General features: G+C 37.3%; 1 protein-coding gene across 5 annotated transcripts in view; it reads right to left on the reverse strand.

Moving 5' to 3' along the window:
* Positions 1-27,540, reverse strand: part of Gigyf2 (GRB10 interacting GYF protein 2) — a 127,325-nt gene that overhangs the window by 11,321 nt on the left and 88,464 nt on the right. For all 5 annotated transcript variants that reach the window (XM_076865488.1, XM_076865492.1, XM_076865491.1 and 2 more), the window contains 9 exons: positions 22,525-22,691; positions 21,456-21,547; positions 20,264-20,371; positions 19,181-19,281; positions 17,465-17,565; positions 15,276-15,437; positions 12,595-12,753; positions 6,280-6,516; positions 2,053-2,175 (listed from right to left, as the gene is read on the reverse strand). In XM_076865488.1, the coding sequence (XP_076721603.1) occupies positions 2,053-2,175; positions 6,280-6,516; positions 12,595-12,753; positions 15,276-15,437; positions 17,465-17,565; positions 19,181-19,281; positions 20,264-20,371; positions 21,456-21,547; positions 22,525-22,691 (1,250 nt within the window). The remainder of the gene's footprint in view (positions 1-2,052; positions 2,176-6,279; positions 6,517-12,594; positions 12,754-15,275; positions 15,438-17,464; positions 17,566-19,180; positions 19,282-20,263; positions 20,372-21,455; positions 21,548-22,524; positions 22,692-27,540) is intronic.

Here is a 27,540-nt window from a genome sequence, read left to right on the forward strand (position 1 = left end):
AAAAAAAAAAAAAGACCAAAACAAACAAACAAAATTTAATGGAAACAAAGAAGGGAAAAGAGGAGCTGGCTTTTAAAAAACTATCAGTCATATGCTTGTAAGGCAAATGCCAAAGACCAAACAAAATATACAAAATTCGATGGAAGCAAATAAGATAAGCAAAATAGAAACTGGCTTTTAAAAAGATATCAGTAACATCCTAGAAAGATAAGATGGTACATTCTATAAAACAAAAAGAACCTATAAAAACAAATACTTAAAGAAAAAAAATGGTACTAAAGAGAAATTTAAAATAGATATCATACATCAAAAGTTCAATAGAAGGAAAGACAAAATTGAGAAAATACAAAGAAAGAGACTGAACATAGGAGAAATTCAAAATCAGTCTGGGGGTGAGGATGAGGGGGGCAGATGGACAGTTGCATAGCACTGAGAGTGTCCAGATCGTCGGAACAGGTGAGGAGGTCCCAAAGAGGATACCTCAATGGGAAAATAATGAAAAAGCCTCATCCTAATGTTTCTCCATGTGATAAATATGAACTGAGTGGCATTTTACAACTTTTGTAGGGTGTAGGAAGAATTAAAGTTCAAAGAAAATTAATGAAAAGAAAATACAGATGAAGTAGTTATTAATTTCAGGGAGGCAAAAAAATGAACAGAGAGGAGGAAAAAAAGAAAGAGTAGGGGGAGATGGGCTGGGGGACAGAGGTAGGGGAAGAAAGTGTTTGTTCTGATTCTTACTCATTCCAACTATTATTTATTTTTCATTTAGCAGAAACCAAAGTTACCTGCACAAGTTTTAGCCTTTTAGAGAAGATTCCAGAAAAAAGAGTTCAATCCTCTTTTCTTTTTAAATGAAGGTGGAAGATAATTTTCAAGGTAAAGAAATATTTTAACTCACTGGATAATATCAAGCATACTACATGGTTAACACACATAAACAACGTCTCTCTCTCTCTCCATGACCCTCTATTTCAGTGAATCACACAACCCAAATTAAAAAAATGATAACTTGTACTCTCCAACAAGCTGACTGCTCTGCCTTAAATCACACCCACATAGAGCATGTTCTTCAGTACTCTGCTACTTCATGTCACCCTCCCAGACCACACTACCTAAAAGCAGATGATCTATCACACCACCCCCAATGCTACCCATGACTCCCTCACTCACTCATTCTCTTTCCAGAGTTATTTTTGTCTCTGGCACCTTTGAGCCTCCAGCAGGTTTTATGTTTCCTTTAGATAATTTCTATCATCCACCTCTCCTCAACCAGAGGGTATATTCATGAAAGCAGACAATTTTGTCTCTTTTGGACTCAGTGACATGCTAGACTATGAGAGAGTGAATACCCAAGAAGTACGTGTTGAGTGAATCACTGAATGAGGCACCTGACAGCGAGGCCTCCTGAATTACTCATGTTGCCCTCTCTGTCAAGAACTGTTACTCTCCCTATTTTCTACTCTTTGGTATCCTTCATATCCTAATGAACTTCAGGATACAGAATTAAAAGCAGAAATACATTATTTTCAATGTAAGTTTTTCTATGCTAGTTGGAGAGCTCAACCTTTAGAGAAATGTTATTCTAAACATCAAATTTACATTTAAACATCAAATTTACAAAAACTCAGTATTACGAACTCACCCATGATTCTACCTTTTTTATTTGAGCTATAGAAAAATACTTACGAAAACTATACTACCTGATCATAGTGTTTTTAGATCCTTAATATCTGCCAAGGTGACATTATAGGCTGAAGTGTTAATAATGAATATACAATTTAGACATATAGCAATTCTGACAGTAACCATTGTCTTCAGAAACTACTAACCCATAATACACTCTAGATCCTCTGGAATATCACTTAGCCGGACTACTCTTACATTAAAAAAAATTTACCTCTTCTCGGGCTGGGGTTGTGGCTTGGCGGTAGAGGGTTCGCCTAGCATGTGCGAGGCGCTGGGTTCAATCCTCAGCACCACATAACAATAAATAAAATAAAGCATTGTGTCCAACTACAACTAAAAAAAAAATCTTAAAAAAAATTTTACCTCTTCTCGAAGCTGCCGTTCTCGTTCTTCTTCAAGTTTTTGGATTTCAGCCAATGACAGTGTGGCCTGGGACTGACAAGCTGTTGTATTAGACTGCTGGCCCCACGTTGAAGAAGAGGGGAGCTAACAAATAAAGGAAGGCAGGAGAGTTTGTGAAGAAATGTGGACAGGAAAAATAAGAAGCAGCAATGCATTACGTACAGATGGAATATCCAGGATTCCCTCAACTCCACTCACAACATTAATTTCAAAATTCCTTATCCATTTCTTTCTCATACTATTCTTTCAGTTCGCTTCTTTTGCTTCAGTTTTGTCATTTCCCCAAACTAAGTTTATTTTAACTAAAAACATACATATACACTTATAGTTGTTCTGTCATTTTGGGTGACAATTTTTTTTTTACATCTGGCACTGACATATACAGCAATATGTAGTCACAAAGAAAAAGGAGTTATCAAAGAATAACTAAATTGGTTTAAGAATTTTTAATCCAAGAAGGTAATGAAGAACATGGTGTGCTACCATCCAGTGAACAGGTTAGGAACAAGATTTCTGAAGGGGATCAGAGGAGACAGCTAATGAAAGATGCAGGTATAGGTCTCCCTTTTTTTCGAGCCCCATCTCCAACCCTATTCTGAATTTTATTTAGAGTCAGGGTCTGAGTTGCTTAGTGCTTTACTTTTGCTGAGGTTGGCTTTGAATTCTCGATCCTTCTGCCTCAGCCTCCTGAGCTGCTAGGATTATAGGCATGCACCACTGCACCCGGCTAGTTCTCACTCTTTTATGAATGAAAAAGTCACTGCTACCCAGGCTGTAGCTCTGGTCATGAATACTGAATTGTTTTTGATCAATAATTCTACTTTTCTCTATTCTTTAAAGTTACTGACTAGAATGTAATTTAAGCACATGAGTCCTGAAATCCTGAGTTCTCAAATCCTGGTTATTCTAAGAGAATCCCTTGTTCCTCTTGGCCAGAAAATGATACACCTTAATTTGGGGCATCTTATGGGTCTTAAACATAACAACAAATAATTCTAAATAGACTTTAAAGGTATAATAGTTTAAATCATCTTCCATATTGCCAAAGAACAAATGAATGCCTTCAACATTACTGAATATAATCAACCCTTAATATTTTTTACCCAACAGGACAAGCAGTAGGGCATTTCTCTCAATATGTACCTGTGTGGGGCAAGAGAGGGGAAGCTACCAGAGAGAAGCTATCAGAGAAAAGACAGGTGGGAACAATGTAGGCAAAATTGAGCAGAAATGTTTTCTCCATAGGAAATGACATACTTGGAAAGCACTACCCAAAATCATGTAAGGTGACAGATCTGAAACCTGGCACTGCCATCTGAGGGAACCTATAAAAACAGAGATGCACTAGCTCTACCATGCCCAGATATCAAGCAAGAATATGCAAATGAAACCTGAAAATCTGTATATCTTTAAGATCTGATGCAGCCAATCTCCCAGTAACCACAGATATAGTCTTAAGATCCCAGTGTATATTCATTCTCTCTCTCCCAACTCCCATCTATATGCACACATACATATGTGTACACTACATACACTCTCTATTTCACAGATCTGTTCCCCAGGGTAAAGGAGAACAAAAACTCTGTGCACTGCTGGTGGAAATGTAAAAAGGTGCAACCTCTCTGGAAAATAGCCAGCAGTTCCCTCAAGTGTTAAACACAGAGTACTGACTCAACAATTGCATTCCTAGGTTTTATACCCAAGAGAAATGAAAACAAACAGCCACACAAAAGTTTGTACATGAATATTTATAGCAGCATTATCCATGATAACCAAAAGATAGAAAGAGCTCAAATGTCCAAATAAATGAATAGATAGATGACAGAATGTGGCATTACCCATATGAGAAAATATGTGTCAGCCATAAAAAGGAATGAAGGTTTCTACATGCCACAATATGGGTGAACCTTTAAAATACTATGTGGAATGGAAAAAGGCAGACACAAAAATATCCAGAATAGGCAAATCTCTAGTGGCAGAAAGTAAATTAGAGGTAACTTAGGGTTGAGGCAGCCAGGACATCAAAAGACACAGGGTTTCTGTTGGGAGGAAGGGAAGTGATGAAAACATTTTGAACTCACTTGTTTAACAGTTGAACATATCTGTGAATAGATTAAAAACCACCAAATCATACACCCTAACTTAAATTGATGATATGTGAATAATCTCAATAAAGCTGATTCTTGAGTTCTTTATCTTCTTTCAGTGGAGAGTAAGAGGCAAAAACCAGACACACAAGATCTGGAAATTACCCATGATTTTGTCCCTGACACCCCAAATTCTGATCAGTCACCATGTCATGTGATGCAGACTCTTAAGGTCTTCCGTCATCCTGTTCATGGCTCCTGAAGCCAAAGACATCTGCTACCATCTCTCACGGGAACCCACAGCAAGGGACTCAATCTCTCAGCATTTGTCCTCTTTGGTAAATACAGGCATCAGTATCTAAACTTTGTTAAGAAAACTTTGTGAATATTAAATTATATAACATATGGAAAGTTGCCACTACTGTGCCTGACACTAAACAAGCACTTAATAATCAGTAACAAGGCCCCTCCTTTCCAAACTCACACCCACCACTGGGCCTTGACCTACTTTTCCTCCCTTATGTCTAACTCCCATTAAGCTTTCCTACAAATGGTATTGTTTCCAGTGTTCTCCACACCTTTAAATACTAAATCTTTAACAGGATGGGAAGAGCCCACGGCATGAAGGACCTTGCCCATATTTAACTCACACTTCCTACATACTCTAGTGATAGTAATCTGCTTTTTAAATTTCCCCAAATATTCCATAGCATTTCTAAACTCCATGCCTCTGCTCACCCTCTGACCTCTCTCATAACCTACCCGCCACATACTGCCTGTTTAACTTGGAAAAATTTTCCATCCCTGAAAACTGTTAGGAAGCAATCATTTGCAGGAAGCCTTTCCAAACATCCCAGATGAGCAGTGCTGAGAGTCATAGCCGAGTAGGAATGGCACATGGCATTTTTGGTAGGAGGGATTTCCGGAGGAGGGATTTCCGGTTGGTGTGGTGTGTCCAGGGAGAAGGCCGCGTGCGTGGAGTTCGAGGGAGTTTTGGAAATAAAGTTTGTTCCTTCTTGAGTGGCTCGTGATTTTGTGCCCAGCCAGACTGCGACAGGGCAGTGCTTCTCACATTTTTAGCAAGCATCAGAATCATTTTGAGAGTTTGTACAAACACAAGCTCATTGGACTCCACCCCTACCCTAGAGGAGTGCACTCAGTAGGTCTGAGGTATAATGATCAGAGAGACTGCATGTCCAATGAGTTAGCAGGTGACCACACAATGAGAACTACCGTCATAATGCCACCTCTCCCACTATACTCATCACACAATATTCTAAATTCCTCTTTATAAAAGCTTTTATCCTGTGAGCTCTTTGAAGACAGGGAGACTATTATTGCTAACTGCAGACCCAGCATGAAGTTATTTAGAACCTCCAAAAATCTGTTCCTCCTTTCCCAGTTATTCCAGTTTCACTAATAGTTCCACTACTTTCCCAGTAGCTGAAGGCTTGCTCTCCAGTAGCCACTCAGCTTTTGCCTTTGTCCTCCAGAATCAAAGGGACAGACCTGCTGTTTGTGTGCCTCAGGCCAGTCCTCTATCGCTGGCCCCTACTATTCACAGCCTCACCACCACCATCACCCCTCTTTACTGGGCTCCCAGGCTTCACTTTCTTCTTAATTCAAACGATGCGCTGAGTTCTCCTAAAATAATCCTTTGTACACATGAGCTCTTAATCCGACTTTCAATAAATCCCCATAGCCAACTGTATTCAAGCCCTGTGCTCTGGTTCCCATTTACATATCCAGATGCTGAGACACTGACTACTCTTTAAGTCCATGAGAATTCTGAGGGTGACAGCCTTCCCCCTTTTGTCTCAGTTTTGCTACATGGTAATGGAATGGGCATTTCAACAACCATAGAGCCCCATTAAATTTATGGATCAAACAGATTGTCCACACCTGCATAGCTGCTTACATCCTAGCCCCTTCTGTTCATTCCTCTCATTTATATTCTTACCACTCAAAGTAAACACACTGTATTCTATTTTATTGAGGATGAAAACATTCGATAGTAACAATCAATGGTAAAGAAAACCAGCACCTATGTAACTAAAACCAGTTAGCAAGTGGCCCCTCTCATTATTGTCTTGGGCTTTACCTTCATCTGTGCCAGCTGCTGCTGCTGCTGCTGCTGCTGTAGCCTGCGCAGGGCCTCTTGCTGCTGTTGCCTCTGGCGCATAAGCTCCTTTTGCCGCTGCAGCTCAAGCTCTTTTCTCTTCCGCTCTTCCTCTTCATGCCGGAGTCTGGCTGCCTCCTCTTCCATTCGCAGCCGGTTCTCCTCTAATCGACGCTGGGCTTCTTCTTCTTCCCGGGCCCATTTGGCAGCCTCCTCTTCCTTTCCAGAAGGAAAAATTAAAGAAAAGGGGGGGAAAAAAAAGTATTAATTGTAGGGGAAAAGGTCTGAATCACATTCAAAAGCTTCTATCGAATAGCTTATAAAAATGACAGCAGAAACCCTGTTTAACATGACCCAAGGCAGAAATGGTTTTTTTGTTTTGCTCTGCAGTACTAGGGACTGAACCAGGTGTGCTCTACCACTGAGCTACACACCTAGCCCTTCTTATTTTTTGAGACAGGGTCTCACTAAGTTGCCCAGGCTGGCCTTGAACCTATAATATTCATGCCTCAGCCTCTGAAATTATAGGCACATGCCACCATCCTTGGTTCAGTACCCACAAAGGCCTGGCACACTCAAAAGGAGGCAACTTTAATGAATTATACAACTGTCACTTTGAAAGTATATTGATGAAAGCCCTGATCTCAAAGTGGCTCATCACTAGCTGCAGAAAAGTCTCCTAAAAAGAGTGCTCCGTTTGAGGTTCAGGAGCCTTCCAGGGTGTTCAGTGCAAGAAGTACCAAGATCCAGGCAAGGATCTTGATTACCATAAAACTTCAGCCAATTCTGGAACAAGAACAACTTTTTTTTTCTCTTTTTGTAGTTGGAGAGAGACAGCCTGCATATATATATATGTATTTATTCATTCATTCATTCATTTTAATGCAGTGCTAAGGATCGAACTCACTGTCTTACCTGTACTATGCAAGTTCTTTGCCACTGAGCTACAGCCCCAGCCCCACAGGAACTTCTTAACACCACTTAATTCTACCACTGGATCTCATCTCACCCACAGCCACAAAGTTCTTTAAAAATATCTGTCTTTGACCCATTCTCTTCACCTTTTTACTAACTTTTCTCTTACCTAGGCTCATTTTCCTTCTGGTTCCTTCCCTCAAAAACCACTATTCCCTCCAGAACTGTTTAAAAAAAAGACTCCTTGCCTTTGCAGTCTGTTTGCTGTGCCTACAATGTTCTGTCTCACTCAAGGTCACATGTTCTACAAAATTTAGGTCAGATGTCAGCCACTCTAAGAGGACTCTGGGAGATGAATTTTACCTCTATCTTTTCATTATACAAAACTACCCCTCATCTGACTCTCCTATTTGCTTCTAGTACAATTGGGGTAGCTTGTTTCTACATAGCCAGTGACCATTTCTTTCAGTCTTCTTCCTTACAAAGTCTCCTGGAATCAGTGATGCAGATCTAATTTAGACCAAAGTGTCATATTCTAGGAAATTTCTAAGAAAGACATTCTTTCCAGACAAAAGGAATAAAGGACGAGACAAGAATCACTCCCTTTTGGACACAGGTTATATAAGGGCAAGATAACCCAAATTCCTAAACATGAGATAAAAAATATGAATTCAGAAGTTAAGATTGCCACACTTGTAATCCCAGGAACTTAGGAGGCCAAGGCAGGAGGATTACAAGTTCATGGCCAGCATGAGCAACTATAAGAGAGACCCCATCTCAAAATAAAAACACCTGGGGATATAGCTCAGTGGTAGATCACCCCCAGTACCCCCCCAAAAAAGAAAAGGGCAGAAGTATGTGATGGAACTGAATCCTAATGGCATCCTTGTCACCTGAAGCAAGTGGGTAACACTTATGGTTAGACCTCCTTGGTAAGCAAGGCAACAAATAATATATACATACATACAATACTCAAACCTGTTGTTTGAGTCACCTTCAGGTGTGCAGTTCCATTTCACAGCTGAAAGTATCCTAACTGTGGCTTTTATTTATTTATTTATTTATTTTTTGCAACTTCATCACCTATAGGCTGCAAACTTCTTGAAGAAAGAAACTATTTCCTAGTGATCTCATAGACCACCATAAAACAGGCATGATAACTGGTATAGAGCACATTGACTAAGCAACTTAAATGTTAAAAAATCATCACTACACAAGATAACTGGGACGCTATCTATCCATGAAAAAGTGAGTTTCAGTTTCTGAGAGAGTTTTAATCTACAACCCAGGCACAAGTCAGTCATCTCCAGCTTTGTGTCAATTTACATTAAAAAAAAAAAAAAAAAAAAAAACCCACATCCTAAAGTGTGGATTTACATAGTGACTTCCAAAGAACACAGCAAGGAGGGATAATTTCAGAGTGATAAACCTGACAAACCTAACTGAAGCCAATTACGTAATCAAAGTGTACATCAGCAGTCATAAATCATGGACAATATGTACCCTTAATATGACGTAATGAAAATTCACTTTGCTTCTGTAATCTTCCTCCCAAACACCTGTAACCCCAGCTATTCATGAGAAAACTTCAAATTCCAATGTAAGATACCCTACCAATAAAATGACCAGTAATTCTCAAAACTCCTAAGCTCATCGAAAACAAATGGCTGGGGGAACATGTAGCTCAGTGATGCAGTTTAAACCCTGGCACCCCAAAGTGATGGAGGGTTAAGTCAAGTCTGCAAAACTGTCACCATCAAGAAAGACCTAAGGGGACCCAACTAAATATAATGTGGTATTTGAAATGGAATCCTAGGACAGAAGAAAGATGTTAGGGAAAAGTCTTAGGAAATAATAAAGGACTTGAGTTAACAATAATTAACTGGCTTATCAGCTGTAACAAATGTGCCATACTAATTTCGAAACTATAGGGGATATATGAGAGCTTTCTATACTATTTTCTAAAATCATCTGAAAATCTAAAACTATTTTGAAAATAAAGTTATTTATTTAACAATAAATAAATCTACTTATATTCTTAAACAGAATGACATGCTCTGGGGTTCTGGTTTTCTGTAGTGGCAAAACACCATAATTGGACCAACTATCTCACATGTAATTATAAAAGCTGAACAGATTTCAAAGAATCAAAACCAAAAGGTAAAAAACAAAACAAAACAAAACATAAAACACCACCAGAGGGAAATAAAGGAAGACTCTATTCTTTAAAAAAAAAAAAAAAAATGTGGGCTGGGGATGTAGCTCAGTGGTAGAGCACTTGCCTATAGAATGTGTGAGGCCCTGGGTTGATCCCCAGCACCTCAAAATAAATAACACATACATACTATACATAACCAAATGTGTAAGGTTTCCAAGTTTGTGACATTTTGCCTGAGGGCCCTCCCCAATTCACAAAGGGCTCAATTAGCTTGAGATGCTAAAGGGAAGGTTCTGGGATAGAAGAGTGGCCATATTCAGGGGGAACATTTGCAAATGGGGCTGGAAGAAGGAAGGGAGCTATACAAGAGATGAGGCCTCAGACCTGCTGACAACTCTAGCTACAGGCTTAGGGGCAGACCTCAGGGATGGAGTCTAAAGGGAGCAGCTAGAAACTGAGAGTAGATTCCAACTGCCTCCCACCAGAGGAGTGGTCAGGAAGAGGATGAAGACTGAGTTCAATGAAAGTCAGAACAAACCCTTTAAAGGAATGAAAAAGAATCCATATCATTCCCAATGCTCCCTATACAATTTTTTTTTAAGAGAGAGAATTTTTAAATATTTATTTGTTTAGTTTTCAGCAGGCACAACATCTTTATTTAATTTTTATGTGTTGCTGAGGATCGACCCCAGAGCCCCGTGCATGCCAGGCTAGCACGCTACCGCTTTAGCCACATCCCCAGCCCCCACTATACAATTTTTAATACCTTTTTAAAAACATTTTTATTAGTTATTGATGGACCTTGATTCATTTATTTGTTTATATGTGGTGTTGAGAATCGAACCCAGTGCCTCATATGTGCTAGGCAAGCACTCTACCGCTGAGCCACCACCCCAGCCCCTACAATTTTAAAAATCATTAGATACACAAAGAAAGTGAAATAATGAGAAAATAAAAATATATACCATATATTAAGGGGGTTGCTGGGGATGGGATCCAGGGCCTTTCTATCACTGAGCTATAATCCCTAAATCCCAAAACTTTCAATATAATAATGATGAAACACTGAATATCTTTTCACTAAAATTAGAAACAAGGCCATTCATTGTCAACTTTACTTCTATCCAAGACTGAATAAGGAAGAATTAAAACTGCTTCTATTGGATCAGAGATAAAGGTTCACATTGAAAATTCTAAGGCATCACCTAAAATATTGTAAGCAATAAATGAGTTTTAAAAGTCTCAGGATACAAGATCAATACAAGCAAAACAACTGCAATTCTATACAGGAGCAACAACTAACTGGCAAACAACTTTTTAAATTCCATTAATAGCAGTATAAAAATTAAAATACTCATTAAATTTAACAAAAGCTGTTCATAACCTCCAGAATATTACTGAGAAAGGAAAACAAAAATAAAAACATATACCATATTCACTGACTAGAAGACTCAATACATATTAAAACGCCAGCTCTCCCCAATTTTCAATGACTCAATGCAATCCTATTTACAATCACAGCAGGCTTTTATTTGTTCAGAAAAAAAAAGATGGTTTTAAATTTAATAAAAGGCAAATTTTAATAAAAGGCAAAAGTTAAACAGTTTTGCATAAAAGAACAAATCTAGAAGTCACATTGGATTACTTCTTCAAGACTCAGAGAAAGCTACAGTAATCAAATCACTGCAAGCTGGTGCACAGCCCTTATCCCACCAGCTTGGGAGGCTAAGGCAGGAGGATCACAAGTTTGAGGCTAGCCTCAATAACTTATCAAGGATCTAAGCAACTTAGGGAAACCCTATCTCAAAATTTTAAAAAAGGGTAGGGAGGGGGAGGTTAGGAATGTGGCTCAGTGGTTAAGCGTCCCTGGGTTCAATGCCTAGTACCAAAAAAATAAAAAAATAAAAAATAAATCAGTGCATTACTTATTTAAAAATAAAGGTGAATGACTAGGGCTGTACCTCAGTAGTAGAGGGTTCACCTAGCAAGTGTGAGGCCCTGAGTGCAATCCTTAGCACCACATAAAAATAAATAAAATATTGTGTCCAACTACAAATAAAAAAAATAAACATTAAATAACAATAAATAGATACACACACACACACACAGGTTGATCTGTGGAACAGGAGTCCAGAAAAAGAATCATTTATATGCTTGATTTTGACAAAAGCACCAAAGAATTTCAATGGAGAAAGGAAATACCCATTCCTCATATCATACACAAAAAGCAATTACTTACTTATAAAATTAAATATAAAGGGTTTTTTTTTTGTTGTTGGGGGGGGGGTGAAAAGCAGGGGATATTTTCATGTAGGTGAATTTTGTTTTTAGAGAAAGACAATGAGAAAAAATAAAAAAACTCCAACCAAACAAACAAAATCCAACTAGGCTAGGGAAGTAGTTCGGTGGTGGAGTATATGCAAGGCCCTAGGCTCAATCCTCAGCACTACTCCCCAAGAAGGGGAAGGGGTGGTTAAGAAAATATGATCTCTCTGTTTATCAAAGAATAGAGAAGACATAGCTCGTGAGAAATTATGTTACAAAAATTTATCTACTTACGTGTTTCAAAACATGCCACCAAGAAAGTGAGAGAATAACACAGTTATAAATCCATAAATTCAGAGTTGGTTGGTTTTTGATAAAGATGTTAAGACTTAAGAATAGGACTGTCTCTTCAATAAATGAAATCAGATCTTTATCTCACACCATATACAAAAATCATTCCATTAGTAACTACAGAAGTTAGGTGGTTTATGGGAATTTGATGTACTATTCTGTTTATTTTGTATAAAGTTGAAACTTGCTAAAAAATAATTTACATTTTCATTATAGAGAGACTGGTTTTATTTTTATCCCAGGAAACGGGGTTTCATGTGATGATAAAAAAAATTCAGACAGAAGTAACAAGAGCCATTTAGGGTGCTAGACATGATGTTGCACACCTGTAATCCCAGCAACCAGGAAGATGGAGGCAGGAGAATTACTAGTGCAGTAACTTAATGAGACTGTATTTAAAAAATAAAATAAAAAGTGCAAAGTGTAGTTCAAAGAAAGAGCAGTCCTGGGTTCGATCCCCAGTACTGAAAACAAAACAACAATAACAAAAAAGAGCTAATTAGGCTTATTTGGGTAATTTTCAACAAACTGAAAAGGCTTTAGATAGGCTATGTTAATGTCCTAATTCTTAGTTTCAGAGAAGCAATTAGAAGGAAACACTTGGCCACCTGCTTGCGTAACAATTCTTCCTGCTTCCGCCTTTCTTCCTCTTCTCTTCTCCTTTCCTCCAGTCGTCTGAGAGCTTCTTCTTGCTGTTGTCTTTCTTCCTCTTCTCGCTGTCGTCTTAATGCAATTTCTTGCTCCCTCTGGCGTCGCAGAGCCTCTTCCTGAAGAAATAAAGGGTAGGGGAGCAAGGTTAAACTCAATTTATCTATTGGTATCATATCAATTATAATTTAGAAAGGAATAGATGATGTGCTGAGTCTCTGTGAACAGTAAATATAAAAAAGTATATAATGAGGATCTAGAGTAAAAAGTATTATATAAGTTGGAGAAGTGGCACCTAAGAATAAATAAAGTTGTATTTAAAATATTAGTAGTTAAAATTGCAATACATTGTGAAGTCTATTCTGGCTTTTCTATTAGCTACATCATTTACTGATTAACCCTAGAGGAACTACATTAGAATTTAGGCTTTGCTTTCTCCATTGGTACCTTTAACCCCTATTCTTTAATCAGCTGGAAACTTAAGGCATAGTTAATCATTATAGCCACCAAAAATTCCTGATGAGGTAAGAATAAGTTCTTCTAGTCAGAAGTACTGAGAAAGCCATGAGTCCCAGAACATGTTCTGAAAAACAAAAATCCCACCAATATCATCAAATACACAGAAAGGGATCCTGCTGTCAAAGTCATTTAGCAAACACCAAGCACTACAGAATTAAATTGATTTTGTCACTGTGGTACTTCTCAGAGCCTTTTAATACTGCTGCATAGTACAGCTCAGAAATGTAAGTAGTTCTCATCTCAGCATGAATCCTTTTGTTCTTCACAGAGCACTTCTTGGGGCCTATAAGTGGGATATATATGTGCAGCAAGGCTAGACTTCTGGGTCAGTGAAGAGCAGATTCTTTCTATGGGTGTCTATATATAAAAGCCCCAAAGAAAAATGGACCAAGCACATGAACAGACATACAGTGAAAAATACATGAAAAATGTTAAGCCTCTCTATCAACACTTAGAAAAGACTTAGCTATAAGGATTTTTAAGCACTCTTATATATAAAACAGTTAAAACATAGGAACAAGCCTCATCTCTCACAATAGGGAATTGGCTAAATCATTATAATTTAGAACATAAAAAATTTTCATATAGCTAGCAAATATGACAATGTAGTTCTGTTGAGGTATATTTGACATACTCATTAATGTAGTTATAAAAATGTAAGTTATAAAAAATACAGCTGGCCCTTTTTATCTATGGATTTGACCAAACCACAAAATAAAAATATTCAGAAAACAAAAATTGTACCTATATTAAGCTATACAAACTTTTTACCTGGTCATTATTACCTTAAAAATATAGTATAACAACTACTTACATAATATTTACATTATGTTAGGTATTGTCAGTTATCTAGAGGTGATTTAAACTATACAGGAAGATACGATTAGGGACCTGAGCATCTTGAGATTTTGGAATTTTAGAACCTGTAGAGGTCCTGGAACCAATCCTCTGCAGATACCAAGGGAGAGCTATATATAGTTACATGTATGGAGTTTTGATTTTTATTTCCTCCTCCCTAATCCCTCAGAAAAGATTCATTAGGGGAAAGAATAGAGGGCAAAGGTCTAAGTCAATGAGAAGTACAATATCATAAAGATACTTGCATGAGTGATATGAAAAGATGCTCAACATCAATCAAAACCACGAGATATGGCTTCCTACCCAGCAGGGAAGGCCCTCAGAAAGAAAACAAAACCAGAAAGTGTGACAAGGATGTAGAGATACTGGAACCCTTACGTGTTGTTGTAGGAACAAAAAATGGTAAAACAACTGTGAAAAACAGCATGGTGGTCCCTCAAAAAATTCAAAATAGAATTAGCATATGATCCAGCAACTCCACTTCTGGGTACATACTCAAAAGTTGTAAGTAAAACTCAATACATCTATACATCAATGTTCACAGCAACAATATTCACAATAGCCAATAATAGAAGTCATCCAAATGTCCATCAAGAGATGGATAAATAAAATGTATACTGGAATATACACCACCTTAAAAAGGAAGGAAATCCTGACATATGCTGCAACATGGATGAACCTTAAATGAAATAAGCCAGTCACAAAAAAGACAAACATTGCATACTTCCAATTATAGGTATCAGAAACAAATTCAGAGAGAAAGAATTGTGGTTACCGGGGACACAGGGAAGCAGGAAATGGGACTCTCTGTTTAATGGGTAAGGTGTTTCAGTATGTGAAGATGAAGTAGCTCAGTAGACAGATAGTAGTGAAGTCACAGCACCATGAGTGTATATAATGCCACTGAACCAACGTTTAAAGACTAACCACTTTATGTTATTGTAGATTTTATTTTCTGAAAACACACTTGACTTTAAAAAAAAAAAAAAATTTATGCTGCTCACCAAAATTACTCCCTCATGTTTTTAGCAGAAAGGCTAGAACTTCTGAAATCTAACTGGTTTATAAAATGCAGAAAATTATGAAAAAGAAATCAATTCAAAGAATGACTTACTAAGACTATGGGCACTGGTGGAAAACAAAGGTTCTCTATAAAGGTGAGTCTTCTAAAGTTCTGATCTTAATTATGCTAATACCCCCCCCCTCCTTTGGTGAGCAGATCACGGAAGCCCTACTCTGACAAAGACAGTTCCCAGAGATGTACCTGTTTCCTTCGGGCAAGCTCTTCTTCCTCCCGCCTTTTCCTCTCTTCCTCCTGCTGCCTCCGAAGAATTTCCTCCTGTTGTCTCCGGAGCTCTTCTTGCCTCTTTCGCTCCTCCTCTTCCCGTTTTGCCCTCATTTCTGCCTCTCTTCTCTCCTGCTCTAGCTGGGATTACAGGAGAGTATTCTCAGAAACTTGAAATCAAGCACAGGAGCACCCCAAAAGCACTGAGCAGAACTGGCAGAAGCTGGGGGGTGCAGACATTGCCATTCACTCAGTTGCTGGTGCTGCAACTGGGTGATGAAACCCTGCATGGACTCTAAGCTCTGATGAGCCACAATAACCACAAGAAGCAGGGGTGTGGTGGCGCACGCTTGTAATCCCAGCGACTCAGGAGGCTGAGGCAGGAGGATCGAAAGTTTGAGGCCAGCCTGGGCAACTCAATGAAACCCTGTCTCAAAATAAAAAAAATAAAAAGAACTGGAGATATAGCTTGGTGGTAAAGCATCCCTGGGTTCAATCCCCAGTACCAAAAACTTAAACTGAATGCATTCTCCTCCATTCTGGCCATCTCTCTCCTCTCCAAACTGCACTGCACTGCAGACAGAAAGTGGCCAGTATGAGAGTATCATCAGAACACTCCTGGGATGGCATGTCTGTTATTTAATCTCCCTACAAAGAATTTTCTGACCTAAGATCTAACAGTGTAGCTACAAGGTTCAACTGCTACTGTGTAAAGCTGTTGGTGTGAAAAATGATACAATTCTTTAAAGTTTGAAGACCTTACCAAATTATATCACATATATTTCCCAAATACTACTCAAATCCAGCACCTTATCTCCAGTCCCGTTGCCACAGCTATAGTTCAGGCCTTCACTTTCCTCATCCATGTTCCTAAGAGTCTCTTATCAAGTTTTCCCTCATCTAGCTCTGCCCATGTTCCCCAGCTCAATACCAATTCCCACCAAAATAAAACAAAGAAATACTCATAAACTTAGATGTAATAGCACACTTCACTCTAAAAATAAATCTAACTCCTTAATATGACATGAAAAAGTACCCTCATGATGACCATCCTCATCTCCTTAGTCTCTCATCTTTTATTGCTCAGATACACCTTGTCTCTGGGCCACACCACATTACTCAACTGTCTCCAGAGTCCAGCATGTTCTCCCTCACTTTACTGTTGTTGCAGTCCTTCCAATGCAATCTAATATTCACCTCCTTCCACTATGTCATCCCTAAACCCTTCACCTGGGCTAAGTCCTACTACCCTTAAAGTGAAAATTTACTCTGGTATTACTATCCGAAGTGTAACCCAATTCCTGATCCCCACCTCTCTAAATGGGTAGATGACCCCTATACTCTTGACCACACTGTGCTACTTTGAGTGCTAATAATCTGTGCCTCCCTTCCCGGCCCCCACAAGACTGCAAACTCCCCAAGGGACTCTACTTTCATCAGCTATATGTTCCCAACACAAAGCACCAAGGAACCAAAAGATGCTCAAGAATTCTATGAACTATGGTGTCTCACTCATTTACGGAAAAAGACCTGAACCATGAATCTTGGGCACTCTAAATATAGACTGTTACTACTACTTCAAGCAACAGGAATGCATTAAAGGTAAAATAGTAATGAGACTCGCTTGGAGGCATGAGATCCCAGAAAACATTATATAATGACAACAGGAGTTGGCACAGATATCCATCCTCTTTAACTCCAAAATTCAAGATTCTAGCTCCTCTAGGAAATGTGGATGGAACACAGGACTAGCGATAATTTCCAGCTTTTCAGTCATGTCTGGGGATATGAGGAAATGACTATAAAGATTCAATGTGAGAACTTAAGCCACAGATCAGGAGTTCAACAAACAATGTAGTGGATATTTGTTACAGCCTTAGTATTTCTAACAAACGCTCATAATAAGAATAATGTAACTAAAATACACACATGACCATGATCATTCATGTCAACTATTGCTCCCTCTTTAATTTTAATTATATTATGAGGCTGTTTTGGGGAGAAGAGGACACAAAAAGGATAGAATATGAATGTACTTATACCAGCTAAGCAGAAGTAAACTAGAAAGAAAAGGTCTGGCTAGCAAGAGAGAAAGAAGTGAATAAAGAGAAAGGCTTATGTCCTGAAGCTGGGAGGCATGCACAGCCATGGTGGCATGAGTTCCAGACCTTTGCAGCTTTGGCTTTCTCCAGCTGCTGAAGCTGTTCCAGGGCAGGGCCTGGTGCTGTGGTTTCTAGGGGAAGATCCCATACACTTCCACCTTCCCAAACTGTAAGAAAAAGGAAAAAATGAGGGAAGTCAGAGCTTGCACTCACGGTCATATACTCATGGACATAATTTAAAAAAAAAAAAGCTGCTTTTTTCCTGGGCCTGAATGAGCTCTATCATACACATCTGTTTTGCTTTTAAGTAGACTGAACTACCAGCAGATTCTCATTTCTATCACTGTCCTTCAATACATCTAGAAAGAAAGAAGTATAGGGCCTTAATTGGGGAACTGATGTCAAAATACAAAAGCTCTATAAAGGCATCTGTTCAAATCTCCCCAACTTTACAGGTAATAAACTAGTTTTTAAAACTCCCAAGGGCATATGGCAAGTATGTGGCCATGCCAAGACTTCAATCCCAGCATGCTGGATCCAACTCCATAGACTTCCAGTAGCCATACAGCCTCTTGCTATACTCAACTAGAGAGAGCTAGGTGGGTACACACTGTGGAGATATTAAATGTCACTGAACTATTCATTTAAAAATGGTTACGGAATGTTTCATCTGGAAAGAGACCCTGTGTGTTACAGCTGGAGCTGGGGAGGTCTCTGGCAAGGTTGGAGAGGTGTTACAAATAATATTTGGACAGGGTGATCTAAAAGGCAGTACAGGATCATACATGGAAATGACAGATAAAGGCTTCTGAGTCTGTTTTGTTACTGCCAACAAGATTTGCTAACATCGCTTTTGATCTATTTCCTATGACACTCAATTTATGAACTACTACTAAGTACTGTATAAAGCCAATAGACTTTAAAAGGACTATGACCCCACACAAATCCAAAGGAGTTTTCAAAACACTGGAGAATATTTTAATATCCTAAATATAAATGACTTCTATAAAAATAATAAGATATACATAGCATAGAAAGTTTTTGAAGGAAGACAATACATCCTTTCACTGTCATAATCTGCAGGATCAGTGTTAGAATACTGCTTTATGGCTCAACAGCTCTTCACCAATGTTTACAGTTCCTAAGAATTTTCAAACAACATATAGCTCTCTCTTTTTTTAAACACAATATCTTTACTTTATTTATTTATGTTTACATGGTGCTGAGGATCAAACCCAGGGCTTCGCACGTGCAAGGTTAGCGTTCTACCGCTGAGCCACAACCCCAGCCCCCAAACTCATATCTCGTATAAGAACTACTCATTATTCAAACTTGCCACACCTCTGCAGACATCAGACCTTAAGAAAAAGAAGTACTTACTTCACCAGTATCCTGACTTTAAAAAAAAAGAATCCTAGCCACAAATTTTCTAATTTGATGCAAAAAGATCAGAGGATGAAGGAAGGTACTCATTTCAAAGCATGCTTTTCTCTTCCCTACATTTCTGGGCATCTACAATATTAATGCATGTTATCAATCCTTAACTCAAAGAGAGATCTGTTTTTACTTATGCATGTTTTCACTTTTAACTAAAGAAACCAAGAGCAATTAAGACTTTCCCATTAGAAAATCCTTTACAGTGCATTTTTAATACCTTCAGTCTTCTTCTATGATCTATTAATAATGGAACTTTTTGTTAATACTCAATACAGAACGGATAAAAATCTGACACATTTTTTAAAAACTGAATTATAAGTTACTACTACACTCTTAAGTGTTTACCTGTAGGCTGTGAGGCTGTTGGCTGAAGTTCCCAGATAGAGGCAGTATCTGGCACTGACACAGACCTAGTTACTGAGGGAATGATGTTCTGATCAGATACTCTGCAAGAGGGGGGAAAAAAATTAACATGTTCTTGTCACCTGCAAAAATAAGAGGAACTTCTAGATTATTATGGGTTTTCCAGGTTATTGGCACCAAACTACCAAAGAAGTTAGACGAGGAACAAAAATAGAGGCACAGTGATCACAGGAATCTTCTACAGTGTTAGCAAATGTTGGTTTCTAAATGACTGCTGTACCTACTATCTTTTAAAAACCCTGATCGTGTCAACAAAAGTCACAGTGGTGGCAGGTTATGATAAAAAAGCCAAAAAGTCTGCACTTTTGTCTCTGAAGTTTTCCACATTAGCTTAGTCAAGTCCTATAGCCTCACAGAGCCCCAGTTTGCCTATCATTAAAACAGAGGTCCTACCACCAACCTGCCTGCTTCATAGGATAGATTAAGGTTCAAAGGAGAAATATGAATCCTTTTGATTAAATCAGACAGTAAGGTTTTGATAGCAGTAACTGGCACATCTTCAGGAGCTAAGACAAATATCCTGAATCATAATCTGAAAGAGCAGAAACCTAAATGCTTTCTGCATAATTTTTCCCTGTCCTTGCACCTACTTTAATGGTTTTTGGGTTCCAGAAAATCTTAACTCTATATAGCATTGTTAATATATTTTTACAGATATTATGGATGAAAGTAAAATTAAAATCCTAGACTATGATTTTTTGTTGTTCTTACAATTCCATAAGATCATGCTGCTTTTCAAGGAATAATGTTCTCATTATTCTTTGGTTATTATTTAAAAAAAAAGTTTTTTTTAATGCTATGACCATCTAAATTACTTTTTAAAACTATATTGTTTTTATATACAACATGTAGATATGGGTTATCTGTCAATATTCTGACAAATTCACTCATTATACCGAATTTCCTTTAATTCTTTCACATGTGTGAATGTACACACAGGCATGCACATACACACACACACACACACACACACAAATGTGATACATAATGGAAATGACCACCAACCTCATCTTTAGAGCCTGGAACTGTTGGAGGAGAAGAGCCAACTGTTGCTGTTGCTGGGTTGGCAAGGTTGTTTTCTGTTGCTGATTCAAAACCTGTGCGTATTGTTGTCTTCAAAAAGTTAAAGGAAAAAAAGAAAAAAGAAAAAAAAAGAGTGACCCTACATTTATAGTTCACTTGAGTAAGACATCGAAAGATAAAGTTGAGTTCATCATCACCCCCAAAATCATTAGAAATAGCAACCAAATATATTTTATATTTTTATATTTTATATTTTATGATCCTTCACACAGAAAATTCTATAATTTGTTTCAGAGATAACTAAACTCATAGATGACATGTCTGGTGAATATATAGATGATGTATTTCTAGCAAAAAGCAAGCAACAACAAAAATCCCACAAAATGTAGAAAAGTGCCAAATGCCTTCAATATGAAAACAGTCCCTTACCAGATTAAAAGTGAAAAATAAAACAGATTTAACAGCTATTTCCAAATGAAATACCCTCTGCAAAAAATAAAATTATGTCTATAAAATTTTTTAAATTTGAATAATTCCACTTGGAAATTTATAGATAATTTTTCCCCCTAGATCTGAGAAGGGGCAAAGAATAAATATTTTCAGCTTTGCAAGCCACATAGTCTCAACTCTGCCTTTGTGAAGCAAAAGCAGCCACAGACAATCTGTAAACAAATGGATGGACCTGTGATCCAGTAATACTTTGCTTATTAAAAAAAAAAAAAAAAGTAATAGGCCACACCAAGGCCAGACTTTGCCAACCTGCACACCAGAGCAAACCTACTTCTTCTATAAGGATTATGCAACCTGAGTGATTTTGTCATCATTTCGGCCTACTCTTAAACAGTATAAACTTTAACTTCTTCCTGCTAGTCACCTATATGTTGTCTCACTGACAGCCTCAGAAGGCATTAAGTTCTTCAAACATTTTTGCCTCTTCCTTTAATAAATACAGACCTTGAAAATTATAACTATGTATCATCTTCTGCAAAAGTCTGGCATTTAAGAGGTAAGATAAGACTATAGTTAGAATGTACAGTGGTCAACATGCCACTAGTAGGCTACTAAAGTATCACATGAGCCTGCAGCTCTCTGCTGTAAAGGTGAGAGACTGGGGAGCAGATCCTGTCTAAAGCCCCTTTGGTGCTGCAGTATATCATGCTGCATTTTTGCTTACTGTATCAAGAACTGCTGGTACTGGAGGTGCTGCATCTGGTATAAGGCTGTGAGTTCCTGCTGCCTGGTCAATCGTTCCTGGTCCAACTCCCCCTGGGAGTAAAGGGATGGAGGAAGAAACACTATTAAATAAATTGCAAAGAACCTAAAAGCCACTTTGTATATATATCTGAAAGCAAAATGAATCCAAGACCTTCCCCTCAAACACTATTCTTTTACCCAAACCCTTAACTAAAAACTCTAGTATCTTTAAAAACTAAACAACGCCATCTAGTGGAATAAGATGGTGTCTTAATTATAAGAGATTCCTTAAGGTGAGGAAGAGTCAGGAGGTACTATCAAAGAGATGGAGAGGGAGATACTATTAAGAAACTTTCAAAAGGAACTTTTTGGGGAGAGGCCTGGAGAAACTTCAAGAAGGATTCCCCAGCCAAAGATTTAAGTCCCCGAAATATCCTGAAGCACTGATGATATTTGTTTCAGGGAAAGACTCAAATTTAAGAATTCTGTGAGCCAGAAAACAAGAGGCAAATGGAGATACCAGGAGGAGAATGTGCATTCCATCTAAGGAACTCAAAGAGGATATTTATGTTGAAGCACAGCAGATGAATGAAGGTAAAAGTTCTAACATGAGCTTAGAGTGGTAAGGAGGCAGACCACAGGTAGGTCATTGGTTTTCCTTCATGCTACATCTGCTGGAAAGGTACTGAAGAATCCTGTTTCACAAGTACACAAGGGACAGAGAGGGAGGGAGAGATTTGAAAAGGCCATTATAGCTCAGTATTCAGTCTCCCATTATCATTTCAATCACTTTCAAAGAACTACCATTTCTTTCTTATTAAAAGTAACACGGGGGCTGGGGATGTGGCTCAAGCACGAGCCGCCTGGCATGCATGCGGCCCGGGTTCAATCTTCAGCACCACATACAAACAAAGATGTTGTGTCTGCCAATAACTAAAAAATAAATATTAAAATATTAAAAAAAAAAAAAGTAACACGGGGTTGTGTTTCAAAGAGAACCAAGTGATCCTGTTTCTACATGTACTCCAATTGAGCTGGAAAGTACTCACCATATGAGGAGGGGGAGCTGGGCCTGGGGAGAAGGGAACTCTTCCCCACATCTTCATGATATCACCGAGAGGCTGGAAGCTTTCATCACATGCTCTCTTCACCAACAAAGACATAGTAAAGTAGCCAGCCTGAAACCATTCCGCCATCTCTTGATTATTAAAGGGACCTGTAAGAGTACCAATTAAACAAAAAAGCAGTAAGAATTCCTTTCTGAATCAAACAAAAGAAATATTCCCTAAATCTGATCCTCTAAAGATTTTTTTTTTTTTTTTTTTTGTACTGGGGATTGAGCCAAGGGCTGTTTAATCCCTGGGCCACACCCCAGCACCCCACCCCTTTTTTCTGAGACAGGCCCTTGCTAAGTTGCTTAGGGACTCACTAAGTTGCTAGGGCTGGCTTTGAACTTCAGAGCCTCCTGCCTTATCCTCCCAAACCACTGGCAAAATATTTTTATAGTATTATAATTTACCTCTAAAGGTGCCATATAGGCTTCTAACTAATAAAATATAACAGAAACAATTTTTAAATAAACCCCCTCCTTTTTTAATGGTGCTATAGATCAAACCCCAGGGGCCTTGCATATGCTAGGCAAGTGCTCTACCACTGAACTACATCTGCAGCCCAAACTCTGTTTTTATATATCCCACAGTCACAGTAGTGCTTTGGTTATTACCTTTATCTCAGTTAATCTCTATAACAATTCATTCGTCAAAAAAAGTAAGAAACAATTGAAAAGAGTTAATAAGTACTTGGTGGACTTTTTATCATTTGAACATAGAAAAAAATAAACATTCAGGGCTAAACACATTCTCTAGTTTTTATATTCTTCTAGGAGGTAAGGCAAAATATAAACAAAAATCAATTAAACTGAGACAAATTACAATTTACCTAGGTAAGATTAAATCTGGCCCTGGGAAAAGATAAACTAATGTTCTCTAGATTTTACAATAAGAAATCATCGAGTATTTGATACATTAAAAACTAACAAAGCATGTGATCAGTAAAATATAATGAATTCATTCAACAAATATTTACTAAACTCAGGCTATATAAATTAAGCAATTGATATGTAACAATAAAACAATGCCTTTGGGACTTCCACTTCAGATAGAGTAGATAAACTTTTCCTTACTTCTCCTGCTAAGCTCAACTAAAAACTCTGGAATTCTTCTAGAAACGAAGAAGGAGGCAACCTGAAACATGACCCAACCACAGAAGAGTCCCCAACTTAATGGTTTGACTTCCAATATTTCCCCTTTGTAGTGATGTGAATGTGCTATACATTCAGTAGAAATCATACTTCAACAATACTATCCTAACTACACTAACTCACAGCTCCCAGTCAGCCATCAGATCATGAGGGTAAAAAATGAAGACTCTACAGCATACTTTGTTGCTAAGTTACAATGTTCAGTAGGTTAGGTATATTACATATTGTTCCACTTACAATCTTTTCAACTTATAATCAGTTTATTAGGACATGATCCCATGATAAACTGAAGAGGACTTGTATATACTACCATTAAGGTAGCTGAAAGTAAAACAATAGGAAAAAATTTATCATGCAAAGATTAACAAAAAGTTATGTTAGTAGTTGTATTAGTATTTGATAAGGTAAACCAAGAAAATTATCAGAGACAGACATATAACAATAAAGGGTTAATTCACCAAGACCCAGCAATTATAAATGTGTAGGGCTCAAACAACATAGCTGCAAAATATATTTAGCAAGATGTGAGAGAACTGAAAAAGAAAGAGACAAATCAACAAGCTGAAGACAACAATACCCTTCACTCAACTTTTTTTTAATTGTCGATAAACCTTTGTTTATTAATTTATTTATTATGCGGTGCTGAGAATCAAACCCAGAGCCTCACACATGCTTTTTAAATTTGAATGAAGCCCAATGAGCCACAACCCCTGCCCTTCATTCAACTTTTGATGGAACTAGGCAGAAAAATCAGCAAAATTACAGAAAAACATAAATCAAACATTAGAAGTGAGTCGAATTTTTTTGGAACACTCCAAAGATAGCAAAATATACATTCTTCTCAAGTACCCACATTACATATAACATTGATAGACCATCTTCTAGACCATAAAACAAATCTCAAAAACTTTTAAAAATTGAAATCATTTGCAGTATTCTCTTTGATTAAAACAGAATCAAGCTAGATACCAACAAAAGAAAGAAAAAAGGGAAATCTCTAAACACTTGGAAACCAAAAACACCTGAAAATAATCCATGGATAGAAGAGGAAGTCTTATAATCCATGGATAGAAGAGGAAGGGAAATTAAAAAACAAATACACAGAATAGAATGGAAATGAAAATACACATATCAAATTTTGTGAGAGACAGCTAAAGAAGTGCTGAGAGAAAAAAAAAAAATAGTATCAAAGGTTCACATTATCAAAGAGGAAAAATCCCAAATCAATATCTTAGCTTCTACTTCAAGAACCTAGATAAAGAACAAAGTAAACCCCAAGCAACCTGAAGGGAAAAAAATAAAAAGCAGAAAATAACAAAATTAAAAACAAAAATAATATAGAAAACAATCAATAAAACAAGAAGCTGATTCTTTGAAAACATCTGTAAAACTCACAAAAAAACTCTGGTACAAAGCTGGGCATGATGATGCATGTGTATAATGCCAGCAACTTGAGAGGCTGAAGCAGCCTCTCAATTCAACGCCAGCCTCATCAATTTATTGAGGTCCTGTCTCAAAATAAAAAAATTAAAAGGGCTGAGGATGTAGGCTCAGTGGTTAAGCACCCCTGGGTTCAATCCCCAGTACAAAAAAAAACATTTGGTACAAATGGCAAAAAAGAAAAATACATAAATTACCAATATTGGGAATGAAGCAGGATAGACACTATAAAATTGAATATCTAAATATATAGTAAGAGGTCTTTCTCTGCTTGAAGAAAGCTCTTTCTCTCTCTTGAGAATGCTCTTTGCTTAAGCCTTACAATTTTTTTCCAATAGTAAAGCTTTCATGCATGGCAAAACCAAAAACAAAACACACAATAAGAGAATACTACCAACAATAGCTCTAGACACGTAAATTTCGTATCTTAGATAAATCAGACCAATTTGTCAAGAAGTGCAAACTAACACTACCACATTAAATAGATAATTAAATAGCTCTTTCATAATTAAAGAAATTGAATTTTTGTTTTGTTTTATGTTTGTAGTTCTGGGGATTGAACCCAGAGGCACTCTATATTCCCAACCCTTTTTATTCAGAGACAGGGTCTTGCTAAATTGCCCAGGCTGGCCTGGAACTTGTGATTCTCCTGCTTCAGCTTACTGAGTTCCTGGAACTATAGGTGTATGCCACTGCACTCAGACTTATTTGTAATTTTACAATTCCCAAAAAAGAAATCTCCAGATGATTTCACTAAAGAATTCCCCGAACATTTAAAGAAGAATTAATACCAATTCTAAATAATCTCTTCCAGAAAATAAAAGCAGAGGGGATATTCCCAATTCATATTAACCTATTGCTAAAACTAGATAACAGAAAGTACAAAAAATTCAAAATAAGATCCTTCATAAATAAAGACACAAAATTTTAACAAAATATTAGCAAGTAAGATTCAATAATATATACAAAGGATTGTATTGTACACCATGAACAACTGGAGTTTTATTCCAAGGATGCAAGCCTGTTTGATATTCAAACACCAATCAATGTAATTTACTATATGAAATGGGTAAAGAAGAAAAACCACATGATCATATAAACAGATGAGAAAAAATACTTGATAACATCTTACATATGATAAAAACTTAGAAACCAGAATGAAAGAGTACTTTCTCAACTTAATAAAGAGCATCTACAAAAACTCTATGACTAATATTATGCTTAATGATTAAAGACTGAATGTGTTCCCTCTAAGAGAAGAACACAGGACCACACCACATTACAGAATAAAAAGGGTGGAGGGAGTTTGCCACTCTTGATCATTGTAGTGATGAAACATATAACGAGGCAATAAAGGAAATAAAAAGCATACAGGCTGAGAACAAAGAAATAAAAACTGCCACCATCTGCAGATGACATGACTGTCTGACTACCTGGAAACAAATCAAGCACAATCAAAGGGTATAAGATAAATACCCAAAGTTCAACTGCATTTCTTTCTTTCTTTCTTTTTTTTTTTTTTGAGACAGGTCTTGAATGTGTAATCCTCCAGAGTCACTGGAATTATAGGCACATACCACCACACACGGCTACAACTGAATTTCTATACACTAGTCATGAATACAAATATACTGCAATTAAAACTATAACATTTATAATCACTCAAAGAAATCAAATACTCAAGTGTAAATCTAACAAAACATGTAAAGAGCCTATAATGAAAACTACACAATATTGATAAAAGAAATCAAAGATATCTAAATTGACAATAGACCACTGCTTGTGGATTGGAGGGCTCAGTGTGGTAAAGAAGTCAATTCTCAACTTTATGTGGAGATTTACCATAATTCCTACCAAAATCTCAGCAAGATATCTGGAAGATAAGGGCAAAATTATTCTAAAATCTATATGGAAAGGCAAAGGAACTGAAGCAATAAAAGCAATTTTGAAAAAGAATAATAAACTGAGAACAATCAGTCTACCTAATTTCAAGATTATTATATAGGTACAAATAATCAAGACTGTGCGGCATTCTGAAGGAATAGACACAATGATCAATAGAAGACAGTAGAGAACCAGAAACAGACCCACACAGGTATTCAACTGAATCTTTTTAAAATATTTTTTTTAGTTTTCAATAGACCTTTATTTTATTTATATATGGTGCTGAGAATCAAACCCAGTGCCTCACATATTAGGAAAGCACTCTACTACTGAGACACAACCCTAGCCCCTGTTCAACTGAATTTTGACAAAAGTTGAAAGAAAAAAATTTAAGGGAACACAGTGTGTCTTGATCCTAAAGCAAATAGACATCCATCAGCAAAAGCAATCAAACCAAATAGAACCAAATGAAACATATAAC

The sequence above is a fragment of the Callospermophilus lateralis genome, chromosome 9 (assembly GCF_048772815.1).
Source record: "Callospermophilus lateralis isolate mCalLat2 chromosome 9, mCalLat2.hap1, whole genome shotgun sequence".
NCBI lineage: Eukaryota > Metazoa > Chordata > Mammalia > Rodentia > Sciuridae > Callospermophilus > Callospermophilus lateralis.